The 24029-nt window shown below is 42.1% G+C and overlaps 1 protein-coding gene across 1 annotated transcript in view; it reads left to right on the top strand.

The window, feature by feature from the left end:
* Positions 1–736: 736 nt before the first annotated feature.
* NID1 (nidogen 1) overlaps positions 737–24029 on the top strand; it is a 49585-nt gene continuing 26292 nt past the window's right edge. The window contains exons 1-9 of the mRNA XM_053382581.1: positions 737–1039; positions 10648–10947; positions 12447–12676; positions 14727–15142; positions 17077–17226; positions 17991–18242; positions 20819–21019; positions 21364–21606; positions 22515–22658. Coding sequence (XP_053238556.1) covers positions 833–1039; positions 10648–10947; positions 12447–12676; positions 14727–15142; positions 17077–17226; positions 17991–18242; positions 20819–21019; positions 21364–21606; positions 22515–22658 — 2143 coding nt within the window. The 5' untranslated portion in view covers positions 737–832. The remainder of the gene's footprint in view (positions 1040–10647; positions 10948–12446; positions 12677–14726; positions 15143–17076; positions 17227–17990; positions 18243–20818; positions 21020–21363; positions 21607–22514; positions 22659–24029) is intronic.

The raw sequence follows: 24029 nt of genomic DNA, 5'->3' as shown, positions 1-24029 counted from the left end.
TGTCTACCAAGACAGACAGATGTGAACAGTATGTCACCTTTTCCTCCATGGAGTTCAAGGTGATGTACAATTGTACAAGGTTCTCCGCTTCCTATTTTATCCTCACAACGTTGCTAGGTAGGTTAGGCTAAGATACTTGACTGGCCTTAGGTTAAGGTTTTTTTCAATGAATCCGGGGACACTTTTCAACTTCCTACTAAATAGATGGATTTTGTCAGGGGATTGATTTGTAAATCTGGGGACTGTCCCTGGGAAACAGGGACGTTTGGTAACCTTACCTTAGGTCACCCAGTGAGCTTCATGTTCGAGTGGGGGTTTTAACCCTGGCCTCCAATTACTTTAACCAGGGCACCAGCACTTAACTCTCTAGTCTATGTAGCTAAAGGGGTGTATCAATGAATACCCCCCCCCACTTTACTGGGGATCTTTTCTTTAATTGTACATGCAAACGCTAATGAGTATGAGGGGGGGTAGAACTAAGCTTTCACAGAGTGCAATTGTGGGTAACTGTACTGCGAAGGGCGGGAAACGCCTCTGGCTCCTGGTGGCTTGAGATTGGGTAAGCAAAGCTCAAGTTTTCTCTGCTGGGATTTTTGGATGGCTTTGCAAAGGATGCAAAAGGAGGAGGGGGGGGGGGGACAGAAGCCCGATGGTGATAGGGCGTCTTTCTTTGAACTCTCCGCGGATTGGTTGGCTTCAAACCCTCTCCTCGCTTTCCCTCGGCCTCCCCCTCCCCTCTTTTCCACCGCAGCACCGGCGGGGTTTAAATCTTGAGGGCTCGCCGCTCTCAAGGCTCGTCTGCGCCGCTCGGACGTCGACGAGGAGAGAGAGCATGGCCAGCCTGCGGGGCTTGAGCTTGTGGGCGCTGCTGGCGGCGCTGGCGGCACCCGGGAGTGGCATCCCGCACGGGGGGCTCCTCTTCCCCTTCGGCTCGGAGCGAGGCGACGCCGAGCTGGAGGCTGGGGACGACGCGCATTCCCCGCCTCTGGAGCTCAGCACCGCGCTGCGCTTCTACGGCTCCAGCGTCGACTCCCTCTATGTGAGTGCGGGTGGGGGGGGGGAGCAGCGGGCGGAGGCGGCCCCCAGGGGCGGGCGAGTGAGTGAGTCCGGGGGAGAGGGGGCAGTGGCCTGGGAAAGGGCTGAGGCGGAGGTCCCCTCAGCTGAGGCGAGGTTGCTGTCACTGCTGTGGGGCAATGGCGGGGGCGGAGGGTCTGCTGCCCAGGCTGTCGGCCAAGTGGGGCCAAAGGCGGTGCGGGGTAAAGGGCTTCTTGTGGCGGGAGGTTGCTTAATTCCTAAGAGGGGGAATTGCTGGGTCTGAAGACTCGTGTCCTTGAAGCCCTTTCCTCTCCTTTCCTAATGTGTCTTCCCCGACAAGAGGGGCGCCTTCTGCCTATGCTCAGAGGCGCCGCCGCCCCTCCGCGTGACTCCTTTGTAATTCAGACCTCTCCGGGTTGAGCCTCATGACTGCAAAAGCGACGCCAGGGGGAAAGACCAAGCGCAGATTAAGCCGCGGCATGTAGGTTTCCCCATAAAAGTTCTTAAGACAAAAGGCATTTCCCTCCACTCGCGCCTGTAAATTCTCTTGCAGAGGGGGGCTTTTCAAGCCCAGGAATTCCCCGCGTGGTGGTGACGCCGGAGGGATGTTGTGTAGTTAAGAGATCGATCTAAGCCGAGTTGAGTCCCTATTGAAAACGGGGGGCAGCTGGCTCCTCCTGACAAACGGCTTATTTCAGGAGGAGGAGAAGCAGTTGTGCAGAAGCAGGTCAAGGAGAGGGTTGCTGGGTGGGAAGGGGAGGAACTGTCCAGAACCATTTTGGCAACTTGACTAGATTTTTGCTAATTCCAAACAAAATAGAAAGCAGATGGGATTTGTCCTTTCCAGGACTTGCCGTCCCTGCTCAATGAGGGGTTGTTGCCTGGTTTCAGCAGTTTATTCCACTGAACTATAGGTCATGCAAATAAAATTGTGGCCCTATAGTTGAGTACAAAGGGTCAGATTCTGTTCTAAGTAAATTGGCATTCTTTCTGTCAGCCAAGGATTTAGTGCATGGTGGTTCTGTTCTGCTGAATTCTGAAATGGTTTATTTTATTAGCCCTTACTTTACTCTTTTTCAGTACAGTAGCGGTTGCTTTCCTTATATTCTTCCAGAATTGTGAGGTATTTCAGTATGTTTTCATCTTAATTTGGCTTATTTAAAAGGCCAAACACACTGAAATGCTTTGAATAGTGTGGCTGTGGTGAAGTACAATGCCAAACCATAGTTGACACAAGAACAGCTAGGCACAAATTTCCTCCTCTTACATATAGCAGTTAGTAAATTCTGGTCCTTGTTTGCTAGTTAGTCTGAACAGGCAGACCATTATTTGTGTTTGCCTGCAAACCAGACTGACTGTAATCGAGTTTGCTGGAAAGTGCAAGCCATAGTTTTTTTGCCTGGTCTGACAAACTGGCAATGTATCGTTTGTTGAGAATAAGATCAGCACTTAACTGACACTCTGTGCAAGGGAAGAAGGTGGGGAAAGTAGAAATGTATGAGCATAAAATTCATGTCTGCACATCCTTGAAATGCTGTGCCATCTGAATGCACATTATTTTTTATTGGTACACTATAGGCTGGTGCTTACCTTTTAAAGCTCTGTGTGGTTTAGGATCCAGGTACTTTGAAAAACCATCTTCCCCATATCAACATGCCTGATATTAAGGTCAGTGTCACAGGTCCTTTTTTGAGTCTGGATATCCCTGCCAAGTGAAGTGAGCCAGGGGTGACTGGACCCAGGGCTTTTTTGGTTGTGTCACCCTGCTTGAAGAATTCCCACCCCACAGTGGCTTGCCTAGCACCTGCACTGCTATCTTCTGGGTGATGCCACATGAATACACTTCTGTTTTACAATGCCAGTATAGCCACCAATGTTTATAACATAGTAGCAAGCAGCTTTGGAAATAACCCCATAAATTTTATTAGCCTGTTTTTTTACACATGAGATGCACTGGTGTAGGAAGGATCAGAGCAGGCCCACCCATGAAGTGGAGTGAAGCAGCTGCCACCACCTCCGCCACTGGTGGAGAAGCAGTGCCATCATTGGTACCAATCTGAGGTCTTGCTGGAAATCAGCTCCAATGTCAGTGGCAGGTGGGGCTGCAGTGGTGCCAGTGTATGGCATGGTGGTGGTGTCAGCAGAAGTGGAGGTGGCATGACAGGCAGCATGGCAGAGTGGGGTGGCACATCCCATTTTGCCTCAAGCCACAAAATGGGACTGGGAGGAATGACATGTTCCATCCCTCTTTTGCCACCCCTTCCTGTAAGTAAGAACCAAAGTGGTTTGGCAGAGGAGAAACAGAACATTTGGTGTGCCTTCTGGCAGCCTGTTTACTTCACTGGATGCAGTTCCTTGTTGCTTGTGGTGACCAGGCAAGAGTTTAACTGCAAGGATGCTATCAGATATAATATATTGCAGTATATGGGATAATAATATTTAGTATGGCTTTCTGCTACTTTCAGTGAAATTAACTCTACACTAATCTGATTCAAGAAGATGGTTTGTGAAACATGTTCTTCTCCTGAGGCTATCTTATTTAGAAAATGGTTTCAAGGAAATTGTAATCTGCTCTGTGCTTTTGGGACTGGGTGGGACAGAATAAAAATCCAAGCAAATGAACGCGAACTACAATTTTATTTATTTATTTATTTAGCATTTATATATACCGTCCTCTTGCAAAACTTCAGGGTGGTGTACTACAATGTTAAAACATTTAAAAGCAACAGAGTGCAATCATTAAAATGACAAGTTACTCCAGGGGCATTTTAAACAACTGTCGTCTTCTTCTTTGGCGATCACTCGTAGCTGAGTAAGATTATCTTCCATGAATATGGTGTTAACAGTGTGTCCGTAAGTGACTGTGGAGGCCAATTCTGGATCCGCACATCCATTCACAGTGGGGACATAGGTTTCTGGGTGGGAGTTGATCATGGTGAGGATTTGCCAAACATGCCTTCCTCCTAGCTTATAGGTCTCTGAAAGTCTTTGTGGGCTACAAAAGTCTCTGAAATAAGCAATGGGTCAGATTCTTATCTGGTGAAAACAAGCCGTAAAGCTTTGCTTTATGACGTCCAACGCTGCTGAAGTGGTTCGCAAACAGACATAGTGAACAGTGATTTCAGATATACCCACTGTTGTGGAATTCTTCAGCACAGCAGAAGGATACAGAAATGCTTCAAAAACCCATCTATATGGTGAATCAAATTGTATAACAACAATTGCTGTGGAGCAATGGTCATAAAGATTTTCAGAGACCTATAAGACTTATGTTTATTTGGTTCTATGTTTTTAAGAGAATCCATCAAGAGTGCATAATTTGTGACTTTCAGAGATTTAGAAGATTTCTGTTTATTTGGCTTTGCAGAGAGTGCATATTTCATATATTTCATATTGTTTAATGTTCTGTATAGATTATATAAAGAGTTTATATTGACATCGCATTGTTGGACCGGCCAGTCCGGTCTCAGTTAAAATGAATTGTCTGGGTACGGAAAATTCCTATTAAATTAAGAACCATTTGCCTAGGTATGTCAATAGTACTGATTCCCAATGACATTTCATAAGGTGGGGACAGTAATAACATTTAAATGCCTCTTTAAAATGTATAGGCTTATCCAAGCTTTCTTGGACTCTTGACTCTTAACTTTTTAACTTTGTTTTGCACACTGTTCTGTTTTATTTGTGATTTACAGTTCTGTTTGGTCATAATCTTGTTCTTTGTAAAATTTATTGAATAAGGTTGTATTTTTATGTAGAGATTTCTATGATAACTGAGTTGTGTAACAATTCTATGGCCTCCAGATATTAATTACATGCATCTCAAGCATGCATTAGTTAATCATAGAATTATAGAATTGGAAGGGATCTGGAGGTTATCTATTCCTACCTCCTGAAATGCAGGAATCTCAACACGTGGTTCCTCATCCAATTTGAAACCATACCAAACCTTACTTAGCTTTGCAAATGTGTTTGTGGTTTTATTGCTGAGCCACTATGTGAAGTGACAAGAATTCTCAACGTTGGACTGCTTTCTCTCAAACCACAGAATTGTTTAGCTGCGTTCCCTTCCTTCCTGTTTCCTGCTCCTCCTTCTGTCTTTCATAAATTTCCTTAGCAGAACTATGTATAAAGTGTGTGGCATGTTTTCTTAACATCCCATAAATGTAACTTAGCCATCTATGCAATTCAGAAGTACTGAATCCTAAAAATATATCAGAAGGTTGTGTGTCCTGTCAGATTAAATGGAGTAATACCTTAAAAGGAAATGGTGCATTCTACAGCTGTTATTGTCTCCAGACAATTAGTGATGTTCCGTTTCCCCCTTCATATAAATATGCCTCTCTAATAATATGCAGTCTGACTATAATGTGAATATCTAGGTTTGGGCTGGCAGTTTTATTTGTATTTAAATTCATGTTCACTCATACTACTTGAAAAGATGCATGCATACTTGACCAGACCTTAAATTCATTTCCTTACTTGGGTTAAGCTGGTAGAGTAATTATTCTTCTCCTACTGGGGTGCTTTCAGATGTGAGTTTATTATGGAATTAGTGCTGCTCATGCAAACAAGCCCTCCACCAGTAGCCACATAATGTTATCACCATCAAAATACTAGCCAATGCTTGTTTTACATTTAATCTGTATTTTCCTTTACTGTGGGAAATCTGATAACTAAAAGTAATCCATTAGACATTTGCAGAACTGCTGGTGTGGAAGCTTGCTAGTGCATTTCTTTCCCCTTTTTTTGGTGAGCAGTTTGTCACATGCTTTTTGACGTGGTGGTGAATGGTTTCTGTTGCCATATTCCCCACTTCCATTTGCCTCACCTGGACACAACCAATACATTCTGTTTGTGGCAGCCTCCTTTGTTGGCATCTGTCTGTCTACAGAGACAATGGAGTCCGCCTCCAGGGGTGAACTCAAACCTCTGAGTTAGCAGCACTGAAATGACTTCCCTGGGGCACAAACCTGGGAAGTGTATATGGATCTCCTGGACTGCCCAGATGCAAAGACTCCACCCTCTCTGCCTCATTGATGTGGTCAAAAGGAAAGCAGAGCAGTATGTTGCTGGAAGGAGGCATACAAAGTGCCATCCAGCTATCTTAGGGATTTGTGTAGTGTTTACCCACAAGGTAGGTTTAGGGTCTGAGTTTTCCTTCTCCTAGATGGGTTACCTTCCCAGGTTGATGAGTCCCATCTGCCCCTTACTTCCCTCTACAGCACATCCGGAAACTGCCTTCTTGACAGTTTGACCCACTATTGGTTTCATTTGCTCAATCCACTGCAGCCTGTCTTCACATGCAGAGGAAATCCCTTACTCACCAAGAGTTTGAGACCCATTGGCTACCCTCCTCTGGCCAATCAAAGGCATTCCTGGGGTTTAACAGGTGTCCCATGCCACAGGTGAGAGCTAAGTGCTGGGTAGGGACCAAAGGTGGACAAATTACCCCAGAAGGAACATGATGTGTTCCTCACCAGAGGTACTACCCCTCCCCTAGACCCCATACACCTCTGGCAGCCTCAAATACCAAAGAAAATACATCTATTCCTACTTATTGTTGTGTGCTGAAGGCATGCCTAGTTCAGTTCAAAACTAAAGCAGCCCAGCTATGGCAAGGGGAGATGCCTGGTGTTCTTTTTACATGCTTCCCTCCTGGAGTCTTTCATATTGAGCACTGGTAGATGGCCTTGTTGCATCTGGGTTTTGTTTGCTTACCTTTCTCTCTTGGTTGATGCTGCTGCTATGTGCTAATGACATTGACCTGAAAGCAATTCACTGTATTCCAGGGGTGCCAACTTGAATAAAATACTGGGAGAGGGCCAGGTAAGCCCCGCATAATCGATCACATGATGTGGTGTGCACACACACCATTTGAATAGCAATGCCCATCAACTTTTGGGGCTCCTATCCCCTCAAACCCCTCGGCCCCTAGGAGGTGACTGCTATGTTGTATTCTGCCCAACATCACACTGATAGACTTAAAGAAGTATATCAATGGAAGTGTAGAAAACAAAGATTCCCTCATGGTTGAACTGCATATTCATTTATTAGAATAAGAAAGGAGTTTTATTATTTCCTGTCCCTTAGAATGCTAAATGAAATAGGTCTCTTAAGAGAGCAGCTGCTTCACGTTTTAGTCTGGATGCATGTCATATGTACCCAAGATTTCATAAATTGTAAGAAACAATTGTTTATTTTGCAAATTTAATTTATAATAAGAAGATTCTGTTCACTAATGAATGTATACCTTTTCATTCAAGTTGCAAAAAGTTCAACTTACTGGTTATTTTCTTCCTTGGGCTTGTTCTTCACAGCACAATCATAGCCATGTCTACTTAGAAGTAAGCTGTGCTAAATTCAAGGGGGCTTACTCCTAGGTAGGTAAGTGTGGTTAGGATTATAGCTGTAGCCACTCATTATTCTAGTGTCCCATTGTTTCAAAAACAAGTCCTTTTTGGCAGGCTCTTTCACTCATTCTCAGAACATATTGAAATACTCTAATTAATAGAACCAATCATGCTGAAAATTCAACTTACTTATTTCATTTATATCCCATTGATCCTCCCATGTGTTTGGCATCATACATGAGGGTTATCCCATTATATTCTCACAATAAGTTAGGCTGAGAAAGATTTATTGTTTTATTTTGATCAAATAACATCTTAAAGCAGTTTGGAAAAGATTATAGCAGAACAATACAATATGTGGGCAGTCTCTGCTCAAGCCATTGAAGTGGGTGAATAAATGGTTAGCGGTTTGGAATAAGGCTTCAGCATTCTTCCTAGACCTTCCTGTGACTAGCAAAGCTAAAAGAAGTTGTACAAATATAGAAAAATGCAGAACAGGTAATGCAAACAAGAGAAATGTTGGGAATTTGCTTGATTTACATTTTTAAAAATTCTTTTTATTAAAGATTAGCTTGGGTTGCATATTTATACAAGTACAGAATTTGGCTGTTTGTTGGCACATAACTTGATTTGCTGCTTCAGTGCTACTTGAAACTGATTTTTAGGGTGGTGATGGTGGTGGTGGTGGTGGTGGTGGTGGTGATGATGATGATGATAATAATAATAATAATAATAATTAATAATAATAATTTTATTTATTCCCCGCCCATCTGGCTGGGTTTCCCCAGCCACTCTGGGTGGCTTCCTCCCCAAAAAGATTAAAATACAATAATTCATCAAACATAAAAATTTTCCATAAACAGGGCTGCCTTCAGATGTCTTCTAAAAGTCAGATAGTTGTTTATTTCTTTGACATCTGATGAGAGGGCGTTCCACAGGGCAGGCGCTACTACCAGGTCAGATGCTATTGTAACTTTTAATCTGTAACAGTTCTGACAGCATGGGTCCCATTTCAGGTCCAATGGCTGTGCCAGCTCCTTGCTGATGCAGCTGCCTGCCTGCCTCTGGTCCATGCAGGGTGCCACACATAGAATGTAGATGCAGCAGTGTCCTTGCTGCTCTATAAAGCCTCAGCCAGGCTTGGGGAAGAGGATTAGGATGACTCTCTTAGACAACTTTATTAGGTATCATGAAAGGGTTCATTTAAAACTTGGAGACAATAATAGGAATTCAAATGGTGTGTTTGTGTATGCACAACCACACCCACCCTATTTGAATTCCTATTATTGTCTACTACTCTATCCTTAACTTACAAACTACACTCTAGAGTAAGTCCTGAATATTCAGTGTTGCAAAATGTATGAAAATTGTATTTGGAGGCCTGGTGCTCTGTTGAGCTGTAAATGGCTGAAGCAGCTACTCCAAGGCTGGAAGAATTTGCTGTGTGTCACATCTCCAGTCTGTACTAGGAAAGTCATGATCAATGCTCTATATCTTATGTACGAGTCATTTCCTATCACAGATTTACATGCCAGCTACCTGCAATGTCAGATATTCCTATTTGCCAAAGTTCTCCACTCATTGATACAAAAGTTTCCTATGCCATTTTTGCAAATGTCTTTGCATCAAAGCTTTGGGCAGCTTGGATTTTTTAGTAATGTTTATCTCACCAGAAAGTGTGTCTGTTGTATCTGTCGTTTTGGCATCCTGTAGATATTCTGGAGAAGAGCACAGCTGTCTCTGTTTGAGAAGAGCCTGGAATGACTACACTGGTGATCTTATTTTGATAAGGAAATGCCAAGGATGCAATAATGTAATCAGTGAAAGATGCAAAGTATAGAGTTTTTTCTTCTTGACATCTTAAGTGGTCTATGTAACATTGCAACATAGCAGAGACCACAGGCCGTGGCAGATAAGAAGGCTCTGTAACCTGGTCTAATTGTGAAACAGGAAGTCGCTGCTGGTAGGAATCGGGGATAAATTAGGTTTGGTTAGCATTTTTAATACAAAACTACCTAGTTCCCGAGGGACGCGGGTGGCACTGTGATCTAAACCAAAAAGCCTAGGGCTTGCTGATCAGAAGGTTGGCCGTTCAAATCCCCGCGACGGGGTGAGCTCCCATTGCTCGGTCCCTGCTCCTGCTAACCTAGTGCGGCGATCACACAGGGTCCCCGGACGTTTCACCATCTATTGATCCCTGTGCCACCACTTTATTTCTCGCTCCTACCACCCAGGCCCTACCTGGTACAATACTGAGTCCAGTCAGGGTTAAATTGGAACATAAACTTCTGTTTATTTATTGCAGTTTAACAAGCGTGTGGTTTCATAAACGGTATCCGTCAATTACAATCATGGTTTGCCCATCCAGACCTTTAACTTCCGCTACCTGCTCTCACTCACTAAACCACCTCTCAGATATTTACTTGTCTTTCTAGCTCCTAACTGTTCCTGACTCAGCTTATTTCTCTACACTAACAGACTCTATCCCAATTCACTCCCACTCCAACCAAACTCCCAACAAACTCCTCCTTTTGCCTCTCCCAGAGCTGGTTTTATAGTACCTCTGACTCCACCCCCCCTGGGTTCTGACTGGGTAACTCGTTTAACTATTTCACCTCCAGCACTCTCATATGTTAACGTCACATACCTAGCAGTTCAAAAGCACGTCCAAGTGCAAGTAGATAAATAGGTACCGCTCCGGCGGGAAGGTAAATGGCATTTCCGTGCGCTGCTCTGGTTCGCCAGAAGTGGCTTAGTCATGCTGGCCACATGACCCGGAAGCTGTATGCTGGCTCCCTTGGCCAATAAAGCGAGATGAGCGCCACAACCCCAGAGTCATCCACGACTGGACCTAACAGTCAGGGGTCCCTCTACCTTTTTACCTAGTTCCTGCTTCCTGAAACAATGCACAAATAGAAATGCACTTGAAGTCTGCACTGCCATGAATTTTGTGATGCAGTTCTCCAACCCAAAATGTTGCGTTTGTGGAAACTGAATGTGTTATGCTAGGGGAAATTGCTAGCAAAAACGCATATGAGAACTGTACACTAAAATGTTGACAAATCGTTGTGAGGACTCCCCCCCCCCCTTTCTTAAAGAAGTTTGAAAACTGATGGGAAATGTGAAGAACTGAGCTTAAACTGGGGGGGAAATGAGGAGGTGAAAGAAACCAAATAAGACAGACTTGTCCATCCATCCATCCCTGCCTATATCTAGCATGTATTCACTGTTTGTAACATTTTCCTAATTATTTTTCTAGGTTCTTACTAATGGCATCATTGCAGTAAGTGAGCCATCAAGGGACGAAGATAACCCTGGTCAGCTTCCAGTCAGTTTTGGAGGCATTGCTCCCTTTTATGCTGATTTGGATACTACAGGCGGACATGGGAAAGTGTACTACAGGGAAGATTCATCCCCAGATGTCCTCCAGCTTGCTGCTCAGTATATTAAAAGGGGCTTTCCAGAGTCTGCCTTTGATCCAAGCAATGTTGTCATTGTTACCTGGGATTCTGTGGCTCCTTATGCAGGACCTGGAGAAGATGTCGCTCTGCAAGTGAAGGTGAGCTTGTGACAGCATAGCAATAGACAAATGAGAAGTACCAGGACGATATGCAAACTAAGTGAAACTGCAGTCTTATGTATCTTTGCTCGGAGCTTACCCCCTAGTAAATGGATGTAGCTTGCAGCCTAGGAATGGCAAAGGCTTTTTGGAAAAGAGAGATGCAGGTTGTAAATTTATCTTAGTTATGCAGATTCAGAACTTCAGATTTAATATGTCAGATGAATGCTTTGGATCCGCAGTAGGACTTCTTAATTTTATGAATTACAAAGTTCTGTGATGTTTAGTATTCAAAACAATATCCATTTTTGGAAGAATAGCTTTGAGGATACTCCTAAAGATAATAAATCCTTGATTCCATATTCTGTTATCACAGAATCAACTCTGCTTGTATTTGAAGGGCTTGTCCACATCTGAGTCCACATATTTAGCTTTTAATCAACTTTCTTCCCCATTCAAATTACATGAAAGTAGTTCACACCCATACTTTGAATCTGTATTTGTATATTAAGAGCAAATGTGTTCTTTCCCCCTCATATCAGTAGGTACTGTATTCACATTTGTGTTTGTCCCTGACTTCTTTTGTTCTAATGTGTCAATTAAGTACTGACAGGACATGCACACAGCTGTCTACATGCACACACTTTGTGTAAAAAAAAAATCCCTGCCCAGGAAGTGTGCAAAAGCACACAGTGAAGCAATTGTAAATTTTTAATGTAGTTTGCTTGTGCAGTTTTCTGGCTTTGTGCAAATCTGAGGGATCAAATGTACTGTATTTTTCGTCCAAATGGACAAAACCAAAACCAGGTCGGGGAACAGCGGTATGGCGGAGCTCTGCCTCCCCGCTGTCCCCCGAGTTTGTAGGGCTGGCGCTGGGGAGAAGCGCACTTCTCCCCAGCGCCAGCCTCCAAACCAGGTCGAGGAACAGCGGGATGATGGCGCTGCGCCTCCCCGCTGTCCCCTGAGCTTGTGGGGCTGGCCGATGTCTGCGCACTGACCCCTCTCACTCTCCAAGCTTCAGTGAAAGCCTGTATTCGCCCCATAGGATGCACACAGATTTCCCCTTCATTTTTGGAGGGGGAAAAGTGCGTCCTATAGGGCGAAAAATACGGTATCTATAGCTATGTTATGAGAATAGCTGAAAAAGAAATGGAAGCAACAAGAAAGTAGGGAACATGGGATGGGGAGCAGCACAAAGTCATAACTGACCCACCCCAAAACAATAAAACCAATTTTCTATGACCCCAAGTGGAGCAGTTTGGAGCCTAATTGCTACCAATTTACTGGATTATCCCTGTATCAGATAAACTTGAATTTACAAGGGGAAAGCATTACGATTGGTGTTGGGTGATGTCATGTGTTCTGTGCAAATTTATTGGGAATGCAAACAGCTGAAAGCACACAGTGAACTCCAGTGTGCACAAACCCAGAGTCTCGTCTTTATGTCTAATCTTGCAATTTTTTTCTACAAATAAATAAAATTTAAATCTTCTCCACAGAGAAACACATTCCAGGCTGTTTTAGCGTCTTCTGATTCGAGTTCCTATGCTGTTTTCCTTTATCCAGAGGATGGTTTGCAGTTCCATAGTACACATACTAAAAATAATAAGGAAATTATCCCTGCTGTTGTTGGCTTCAGTCAACCCTCTACAAATTACTTCTTATGGGTAAAACCTGGAATATACAATATAATTGCTAATGAAGAAGAGTTCATTGGAAATCTGCACAAGTATGCTTTTAAATTTTTTTTAAAACTGTATTTCCTATAAGACTTTTTGATACGTAAATGATGTTAGTAGTCTTCTGTATCACAAAATGCAATTAATCTTCATAAACTTGAAAAGGGTTTTTGATATTCATTTCTAAATCAGCATTTTTATATTATTTGCAGATAAGGGATCAGAAATGTTAAAAGTTTTTTCCACCTGTGTACCTGTTATACGTACCTGTTATAGTCGTTGATGAAGCACCATCAGTGTGCATGTCACTTTACATTTTCATATTTTAAAAGTCAGTTTCAAGTTTGGCATTCTAAATAGACAACAAAGATCTAAAATGCAATTTGGCCCCAAAATCAAACAAAATTTGAAACAAATATACTCTGAAGCTTCCATCACAGTAAGAATAAACAATATAAATTCATCCCTGGTGGGGATTTGATGGGGAACAAAGTAAGGCTGTCCACTCTCTCCTTTTTTGTTCATTAGCTATCAGTGGGGATGTGATTTTGGTGATAAACTCGACCCAAGTCAGTGGAATAGACTTTGGTCAAAAATATCTTTCAGGTCTATTTGGCAATCAACAGAGAATTAACCCTAAAACTCCCCTATAGATGGTACCTAACTGCTGGGAAGCTGGCAGTGATCCACCCTGGTGCCTCACCACGATGCTGGAGGGGCTGCCCCACACTTGGTACATATCTCCACATGTGCTGGGAATGTACAAAAATCCAGGTTTTCTGAAATTCAGTATTCCAATGAATTAATAAAATAACAAAACAACAATTGCAAGTATGACCAGAATTAGCTTTATTGAATATATTCCAAGACAGCAATCTGGATTTACACAATAAAGAATTAATAAGCCATTTATTAGAAGCAGCGAGAGACAACATAACCAGATACATACTGGAAAGACCTTTCTAGCACAATCATATACATGTAGTAAGAAAACAGTTTGGGAAATAGCCCTCCTTGAGAGATTAACAAATAAACTACAAATGACACGTGGACAAATCAAGAAAGATGGCTTTACCCCAGTGTGGTTAATTTCATAGCATATGCCAGCAGTGGTGGAGCTTCATGCTCTGACATCGGGGGGTGGAGAGCAGGTGGGGGCATGGCTGATGCGTGTCCTGGGGGCATGGCCTGCATCCTGGGGACGTGGCATGCTACCCGCAGGGGCGTGGTGTTGAGCGCGGGCGGGGGGCAGCCGCGATCGCTCCCCATCGGGATCATGCTGCAGGGGGTGATACACTCCCCCTGCCCCCTTCTTCCTTGGCTACTGTATGCCAGTATTGCAGAAATTGAATACACACACCCCTAGTCAGCATTTAGCTCCATCTGCTTCTAATTTAAATTTAACATAATTTTTTATATTTGACTTTGAACCCCTCTCCCACATTCATCAATATACCAACACTTTATATTGTTTCATTCAGCAAAAATGACCATTACTCATACTTAATCTAAACACAACCACAAGGGCTCCCGATTAGGCATTTAGCTATGCAATGTTGAATGTTATCTGTTAACTCTGTTCTATCCTGTTTCCTCTTTGTTTTTGTTTAAACCAGTTCATGAACTAAGAACTTATACATTAACCACTAAAAATGAACCATATGTTGCAGATAATACTGCAAATCTATTATGCTATTTTTGTGATAAACAAATTACATGAGACTAGGTCTATTTATTTGTATGATTTTTTTTATTTCTATTATCCTTGTTTATGAAACCCAATAAAAATTTCTTACAAATAAATAAAAACAAATAGACAACAAAGGAAGAAGGTGGTGGTGGTGGAAGAGCCATTACAGTGTGAATGTTTGTTCATGATAGGCTGAACAAATGAGTTGCTCACACATTAAGGCCCAACTTAGGTGGCATGGAATTTCCTTGGGAAGTGGTTTGCATGGAGTGGTGTGCAACTTAAGTCTGATTTTGAGCAAATGTGTTAGCATTGTGGTTGTGGCAATCAAATCATAGATAAAATTAACTTTAAAAAAATATAAAATGTACAGTTCTTGCTTTAATAAACAGAGATTTATTTTCTTTTAGGAGCAGCAATATGGGAAAACAAGGAGTCTGGGCATTTGAGATTGGTGGCTCAGATAGTATCCTGCCAGCCAAAGTCACTGAGACTGCTACCAGTGCAGAGTATAGTGATTATGACCAGTTCCAAGAAGTGGCTACAGAACCGCCCATATCAGAGCAAGGTTCCATTGAAATAAACCAGCCGGAAGTAACTGAAGATATTTCTAGCAGAGGAGATCAGCTGCACATTAGCTACAACTTACCTCAGCCAGCAGAAGCAGATGGCTTTCAGCCTCCTTATCAAGCTTTAACAGAGCATCCTCCAGCTGCGAATCCATTCCCAACAGGGAAAAGCCCACCTCTCCAGTTTCCAAACCAGCAGTTTCCCAGGCACCACACTCAGATTATTGATGTAGAAGAAGATGATGAAACTGGAATTGGTAAGGTCATTCGGTATTTGAATGGTCATTTCAGGAACCACAGAATTGACTAGCATCATGATCTGATCAAAACCCAGTAGCCTGTTTGAATAATGTGTACATATACCATCTATGAGTCCTGTTTCTCTTTCCCAGAGAGGCCAGATTCTCTCAGAGCTTAAAAATTATATATAAAGAGAGAGAGAAAGAGTGGGGGGGGGGAGAGGGGGAGAGAATTGGACACAGATCCTCCAGAGCCTATTTCCTTCACCACTATGCCATTGAGAGTTAAGGGCACAAGTCTGCAGTAGGAAACCCAGCCAGATGGGCGGGGGTATAAATAATAAATTGTTGTTGTTGTTGTTGTTGTTCTCTGCAGCCAATATTCACTGGCATCATGAGAACAGTGTGTGTGCAGCCCTCAAATTCAGTCAGTTGGTAGGGGTTAACAGGATTTTCCTGCATGCCCTGGGAGTCCCTGCTAGGCTATAAAGATCTATACTGTACTATCACTCCTCAGATGTGATATCTCAGTTGCCACAACCATTACTTCAGTGGGAGGGAAGTGAAGTACAGCCACTCCTGTCTGGCTGCAGCCAGGCTATAGCAAAGGAAGAAAAGGAAGCAGGGCCACTTGGATGGCTCTGCTGAGAGACCTATTCCTTTTGGCTCTTCCTGTCTCTTAACTGTTTCCAGTCTAGCTGGTCAGTATAAGACATTACTTAAAAATGGATGCCCGAGTTTGCTTGTTGTCCTCCTTCCTCTTCATATTGTTACGCTTTTCCTTATAACTTTTAGATTGTAAGCTTGAGGTCAGGGTTCCTGTTTTTATTGATCTGTAAGCCACTGGGAATATTTGTGTGAATGTATGTGGGAGGGCCTTTTAGACTGAACACTGAGGTAAAATAGTTATTTAAAGAAAGGCAATACTTTGTCAAGTCAAGAACAGCCCTGTGAAATGAGCAAACCGTAATGATTACATGTAGCACAATAAGTGCTGTTATGTTAATTTGTGTTCCCTAATATAATTGTTTAAAAGCAAAATATAAATTCCTGTGATAGAAATCCTGGTTCACAACTATCTTAGAATGGTAGAGTTGGAAGGGACCCTGAGGATCATCTAGTCCAACTCCCTGCAGTGGAGGAATATGTAGCTGTCCCATACGGGGGTCGAACCTGCAACCTTGGTGTTAATCCGCACCACGCTCTAACCAACTGAGCTAGGAAGGAGAGTGCTGTGAATCAAAACATTGGTTGACTCATTGTGACTGTGTTGGAAATCAGCATAGTCCAGTCTGTAGGGACCCATAGATTTGACCCCTGTGTAAGCTGTAATTACTTCCCCATGGACCAAATGCCTGCTAATGGCTAATGACATTCTGAAGGCTGCTTTATGTGTCACAAAGCAGGCATTTACAGCATGTCCATTACATGTCCCTGCAATGGACAATGTATTTTAAGGTGCTTCTCATGTTTCAAAATACAGGCCAGCAAATCTATGCCCAGGAACACTTGGCAAAGTCCTCCTGTATGTCTATTGTGTACATGCAGGCATGTATCTTCCCTTCAGATTATTTTTTTATTTATCACCTTCCACACACATCTGAAGCTTCAAACAGCTTTTTAAAAAAGGAAAAGCAAAACAGAAAATAACTAGATTTCTGTTTCATAAATCTAGATTTGTGTTTCATAACCAGAGGGCTATGCAGCAGTGCTAGTGCAGGAGGCAACTCTCCTGCAGCAGGAATAGGGTCTCCTGTTGTCTCCCAGTGGTGGTATATTTTGCTGTCCTGCCAGATGACTATTTATTTCACAGCTGCCAAGCAAAGTGACAGGGAAAATAAAACTCACCATGTGTGGGTTAAGATGGTTTATGGCTAAGACAGGGGCAACATTTCTGACCGCCCTCTGAAATGCATTATGCTGAGAACTTTCCTTTTTTACTCTCTCTGCAGTGTTTCGTTACAGTACAGATGTCCAGCAAAGCTGTGCAAACAACCGTCATCAGTGTTCAGTTCATGCTGTTTGCACAGACTATCCAAATGGCTTTTGTTGCAGTTGTAGTGCTGGCTACAAAGGAAATGGCAGGCAGTGCGTAGCAGAAGGTAATTTGAAAATTGTTTCAAAACTCATGACTCTAATATATACTACACATATGCATTTTAATGATCAATTTTTTTCCTACTGAATGCAATTATTTCCATCATATCTCCAGCAACGCAAAGCATAGCGATTGAGCATGCTGCAGTGATAAAAGGAGGGTGCTGTCACCTACCACCCTTTTAGATTAATACTTAGAGATAAAAGACTTGGTTAACCAAACTGATAAATGGGATACATTTTATGCTTGTGTTTAAACCTCTTACTGAAGAAAGGTTCAGGAAAACTAGAGATCTGCAACACTAGAGGAACTTGGTTTGTGAAACTCATTAAATTGTCAGAAGAAACTACATTATGTAATACTACATTGGATGAGCAAATTATGCAGTTCCATTTTTTATTGAACTTTAGAAGCAAATAAACAGATAGTGCACTTTTTATTCCAAATTAGGAAACTAGTTGAAATTAGAGCTGATTCTCAGCATATAAAGGAGTTCAGAAGTTTACAAATAGAGATTAAAGATGTATGGATGAACATAGCAAATATATTCTATGTAAATATCAACATATATATGTAAGTGGTTCATTTGTCTAAAGTGAATAAGGCAGTGCCTAGTTTCTCATTATTGTGATCTGTTATTATTTTACATTGTAATAAACATACAAAGTTTACAACACAGACCAGTGTTTTTAAGTGTGGTGCTTCAAAGCTTTTAATATATAATGGCTGTGCTATATAACCTGGCTACTTTGGTTTTGTTATAATAAGGTTCTCCTCAGCGAGTCAATGGAAAAGTCAAAGGACGGATCTTCGTGGGAAACAATCCAGTCCCAATTGTATTTGAAAACACTGACCTCCACTCTTACGTCGTGATGAACCATGGACGGGCGTACACTGCCATCAGCACAATTCCAGAAGCTTTGGGTTTCTCCTTGCTTCCTCTTGCCTCTATCGGAGGTATCATTGGGTGGATGTTTGCTGTGGAGCAACAAGGATATAAAAATGGATTCAGCATTACTGGTAAGTTTTTACATTTGCTTTTTAAAAGTTGCATGCATCTGTTTTGTAGACAATTCACAGGGACTCTGTTGTAAAATAAAGAAGTTCGTTGTTGCCAATCTGCTTCAAAGGACATGCCTCAGAAACATATTATATTCCTCCATAGACCATTTTTGTAACGTTACATGAACCTCTCTTAATTTCTGTAAGACAGGAACACTTAATTTAGAGAAACAAGTGACAGCAAAGAGTCATCAGGCACAGGTATAAAAGTCCATATTGTTTGCTGCCCATCCCATTAGTGACCTTACTTTTGGGCTGCTAGCACGTGGTGAGAGGTTGAGAATTGGTGATTTTGTCCAGGGTGTTGTGGACTGCCTAGACCAAGGAAAGATGGAGGGAGAGTTGGGTCACAGAAGAAGCTAGTAACAAGAGCCGTCTGCAGCAATACATATTTTTAATTGTACTTTTGGATTTTATTAGTTATTGTGTTGTATGTTGTTAAAATTTCTATGCTGTCCTTCATCTGAGGATCACTGGGTGGTTTACAATATAAAAATACATACCATAGTAACAAACAAAAACAACAACACCCCCCACACACTGTGTAGCCCCAGTTTTCCTACAGCAAAACCAGAGAAAAATCGGAAGCTTCAAGGACAACTAATCAGAGAGGAGCGAGAAGAGTGTTCAGTATGTGGTTTTGATACTTAAGGAGAGAAACAAAAAGGACAGTTGGGGGGGGGGAGCTTGAATACTGGAACAGTAATAACTCAGACTGCAGAGAAGAGGGGGATACAGATGTACCGTATTTGTTTTCTGAACTGCCCTGTGATCTTAAGTTATGTCTGGGTGGCTGTGTAAATTCAGTAAGTATAATAAAATTAATGGCACGGCAATTTGTGCAGGTGGAAAAGGTGCTGTAAACTGAGCTCCCACTGAAATCTCTTCCTTCTAACTGGTTGAATAATAAATGTAGGCAAAGGACATTTATCAGGACACGACCACCAGTTTATCATACTACCTGCCTATGGGGGAGTGAAAACAACCCCCTTTCCCCTTATGTAGTTTTGGTATTGCACCAAAGCTTAAAAAGTGATCAGTAGAAAGCAAGCAGACAGTAAACTCTCTTGAGCAAAGGGCAACTTCAGGCTTTTCTTGAATTTCATTGTTTACATTTTTTGCTTCAAAACAGCTGCTCCCCACTGATATTACTTCAAATACATCTTTTGTTTGAAAGGTCACAGGGGAGAAAGTTCACTTGTTTCAAAAATTACAACATTTAGCTGATACCTATGAAGGTAACAGCATTTACTATGCTGTTTTAGGAAAATTAAGCTGGGAGAAATTATTCTGAAATCTGTACTATTCCCACCCCCCCATTAAAACCAGTACTGTTTGTCAGTTTATGTGTGTGAAAAGCATTTTAATTTTTTTGTTAGCACTATATTCAGATCCTACTAATTCGATACTAACGGCACAGCATGTAGTTCCAATGCAATGCATAACCAGAAGGAATAACTGTACAGTGGTACCTTGGGTTACAAACACTTCGGGTTACAGACTCCGCTAACCTGGAAGTAGTACCTCGGGTTAAAAACTTTACCTCAGGATGAGAACAGAAATTGTGTGGTGGCGGCGCGGCAGCAGCTGGAGGCCCCATTAGCTAAAGTGCTACCTCAGGTTTACCTAAAGTGGTACTTCAGGTTAAGAACAGTTTCAGGTTAAGAACAGACCTCCGGAATGAATTAAGTTTGTAACCAGAGGTACCACTGTACCTCTGCTCAGAAATTAAGCCTTTAAAAACTGGACACCCATGTAAAAATCACTCATCCTACCATTGCTGCTCCACTTGGAAAGGGGAAATTGTTCTTCTCTCAACTGGAGTTCCCACCTGCTGCTGTTTGGGGAACTTCATCAACCTGCTCGATTCCCCAATAAAGCTCCTGTGCTACTCTTGCCACTGTTCTATGGATGGAGAAGGCAAACTTAAGTGAAATGGATAAGGGGGTTGTTAATTTCAACTCATTTTTAGAGAGTTTAAGGGGCTGGTGCCTTGTCCATTTCACTTATTTACCCTTCAAAAATAGGATGCAAATACCAGCACTTGGGCATACAACATATTTTAATGTTAAAAATTTAAATCAAATTTTCCATCTTCATCTCTGCAATCCCAGTATAGATCACACTTGAAAACGACACATACATTGACAATTCCATCTCAAATTTTGCTGGTATCAGTTCTGGAAACTCCATCACATAGGGATGCCATTTTTAGAGTAGGCTGTGTCAAGTTGTGTCCAGGAAATGGAGAGAAGTAAGTTTACACACTGTCACCAAATGAATCATAAGTCAGTCTGCAATCCATTCCTTATCAGAAGTAATGCTGGAGAACCCTTCAGTCATTTCAGTCTTTGGTAATGTATACATTTCTCTTTAACTAGGAAAACGAAGGGCCATCAATTACAACCAGATCCCATAATGTAGGTTTGACAGCACATTCAGTTTAAGGAGACTGTGGTCTCAACTATATGCGTTTCAGCACATGGAGAATGTTTATTTAAAAACAGAAATTAAAAGTTTCATTAATCTTCTAGGTGGTGAGTTTACAAGACAAGCTGAAGTTACATTCCTCAACAACAATGAAAGGGTGACCATTAAACAGAAATTCAGTGGAATTGATGAACATGGACATCTTACAATCAGCACAGAACTTGAAGGCAAAGTGCCTGAGATCCCATTTGGTTCTTCAGTTCATATAGAGCCCTACACTGAGCTCTATCACTCTTCTAGCTCAGGTGAGTTGAATAGTTGCGAAACCTTGCTACTTCCATTTCATTTTAACAAGTTGTCTAAGCCTGTGACAAGAATGAGCACTGCAAGAGGAATCTTCTGTTTTGTCCTACATTTGACAAGAAGCTTGTCACTGTAACATTGAAGAGCTTTTAGACTAATATTTTCATCGAATTTGGTTCCTATACAAATTTTCAATACACAAATTAAAATTTCTAGCTGTATATAAAGTAACAATCATAGCTTTGGGTCTTTTTAATACACTCATATGTGAGTACCAAAGATTGAATTAATTTACTCAATATTTTAATTCCCTTCTTATTTATATAAGATTCTTTCCTTGTTTCAGTTATCACATCGTCATCTACTAGAGAGTATACAGTGACAGAACCAGAAAGGGATGGGGTGTCTCCATCTTACACAGTTCCATACCAATGGCGGCAGACAATCACATTTGAGGAGTGCATTCATGATGACTCTCACCATCCCGTTTCAGCAACTCAGCAGCTGTCAGTGGACAGTGTCTTTGTCTTGTATAACAGAGATGAACAAATTTTACGATATGCCATGAGCAATTCGATTGGTCCAATTGGTATGTTCAGTGAATTTTTTTCCTGGTTTGTTTCCATTGTACTGTTTTAAGGTTCATTAGATTCCTGTCTCTTTTACCCTGTGGGCTGTCAAACAGAAGAGATTATTTGTAAGAATGGTCCCAAAGGATCTGACTAAAGGTACATCTGTGCCAACTCTTGCTTCCGACAGAAGCCAGCCTGGTATCTCTGAGAAGTGCACAAAAAGAAGTTGTCCACCTTTGCTCCCCATTGATTGGCATACAGCTTGCAGAAGAGTGCACAAAAGTATATGAAATGGTCCACATTCATATCAGATGCAAAGCCACAGCCATTATTCTGGGACATGTGGCATGTGATGAACTTTTTGTGTCATGTTTCAGGAATGGAGAAACATGCAGGGGTGATTTTTTTCTTGGGGCAGGAGAGAGAAGGGGTAGGTCTGCCCACTACTGGCTCTGGCGTCACCCTCTTTTGGGCTTTTCTCCTATGCACAGCCCTGGCCAACCCCAGTATGTGACTCCTGAGAAACTACCAAAGAGGGACTGCATCCCTCAAACATAGAAATTGTTCTCTTCCCCTTCCATAGCTACTACTGATTGAGAGGTCCTCTCTGTATATAATGAATAAACTTAGAAATGTTTAAGATAATGACTTTGGACTATAAGTGATACATCTTTAGCATTCATTACTGTTATAACCATGGTATTTGAAGGTTGTGTTTGTTTGTTTGAAGGAATCAGTTCTAGTGTCAAACTAGAGAAGTGTGTTTGAAAGCAATTGACCATGGAGAGTCTAAGCTTTATGAGAAATGTTCTCCCAAGCCATGTATTACGTGTCTGAAGGCCAGTCCTTGTAAATGTATAGTAGTATAGCTGTAGCAGTTTTGAGATGCATTCTCATTTTTGTATCTTCTGTGGCTTCTTGACAGATGGTACAGGTGATAAAAGCCACAATCCCTGCTACACAGGGACCCACCAATGTGACACAAATGCAGTTTGTCGTCCAGGAACAGGCAATCAGTTCACCTGTGAATGCTCTGTGGGCTTCCGAGGAAACGGACGTACATGTTATGGTATGAAAATATATCTCTTTAGGAAAAAATAAACTGACTTCCATAGAGTTTTCAAACAGCTGAACTCAAAGATGCTACAAGTGAATTCAGTTGGATATTTTCTTGGAACTTTGAGTTCAGCTGCTTGATACCAACATCACTATGGATCCACTAAAATATATCCATAGGACATCTTCCTAAGTGACTTATTATCTTTCCCTGAAACAGCGTCTAGCACAGAGCTTTCCTAACTGTGTGTTGTGACACGTTAGTATGTCGGCCACAGTGTGTAGGTGTGCTGCATGAACGCTCCCTGCACTCCTCCTGGGGCTGGAAACGGGTTAGTTTAACCACTGGTTTGCTAGTAAAACTGAATTACTGCATTGCGAAATGATGCAAAACTGAATTATTGTGTCGCTAAATGATGCATGTCCCAAAAGTTACCAACTTGAAAAGTTTGGAAAGCTCTGGTCTAGCAGAAAGACACACAAATTAATGAGGGCGCCTGAGCCCCACTTCAACAGACTTAAAGGAGGACTTGCCCACCTTTGAGGGAAAAGGAGGTGGGAGTAGTTTTGAGCAGAAAAATAGCTGGAGAGGAAATAATAAGGTAAAGGTACCCCTGACCGTTAGGTCCAGTCGCAGACGACTCTGGGGTTGCGTGCTCATCTCGCTTTATAGGCCGAGGGAGCCGGCATTTGTCTGCAGACAGCTTCTGGGTCATGTGGCCAGAATGACTAGCCGCTTCTGGCAAACCAGAGCAGCGCACAGAAAAGCCGTTTACCTTCCAGCCGGAGTGGTACCTATTTATCTACTTGCACTTGACATGCTTTCGAACTGCTAGGTGGGCAGGAGCTGGGACCGAACAACAGGAGCTCACCCCATTGTGGGGATTCGAACTGCCGACCTTCCGATTGGCAAGCCCTAGGCTCTGTGGTTTAGACCACAGTGCCACCCGCGTCCCTCAATAAAGTAGCCCAATTCCTCCACAGTTCCTCCCCTCAAGTTCACAGCATCCTGAGGCTACTTTATTATAAATCAACTCAAATCAGGAGAATTTTTATCTACAACTGTGCATTGAATCTAGGTTGGACCATGTTGTTTCAATTCTAAATTACTGTACCAAGGAATTGGGCAGGTACAAATGAATCAACATACCAAAATGGCAGAGTAAGACACTGTGCACTTTATCACTTGTGCCTTGATATGTTACTTGTCAAATACTTTGAATCCTGCAATCAGAGGAGATTCAGTTATTTTTATCTAGGCATTGGACTACAGTCACATACAATAGCTTAGTTTAAACAGGCTTCCAATATATAATTTTACTTCAGCTAAAATAGATGCCTAAGTTATACATATGTCATGGCCTGCCCTTCAGGAATTATATTA

Source organism: Podarcis raffonei, chromosome 3, assembly GCF_027172205.1.
Source record: "Podarcis raffonei isolate rPodRaf1 chromosome 3, rPodRaf1.pri, whole genome shotgun sequence".
Lineage (NCBI taxonomy): Eukaryota > Metazoa > Chordata > Lepidosauria > Squamata > Lacertidae > Podarcis > Podarcis raffonei.
This window is presented reverse-complemented; position numbering and strand designations above follow the sequence as displayed.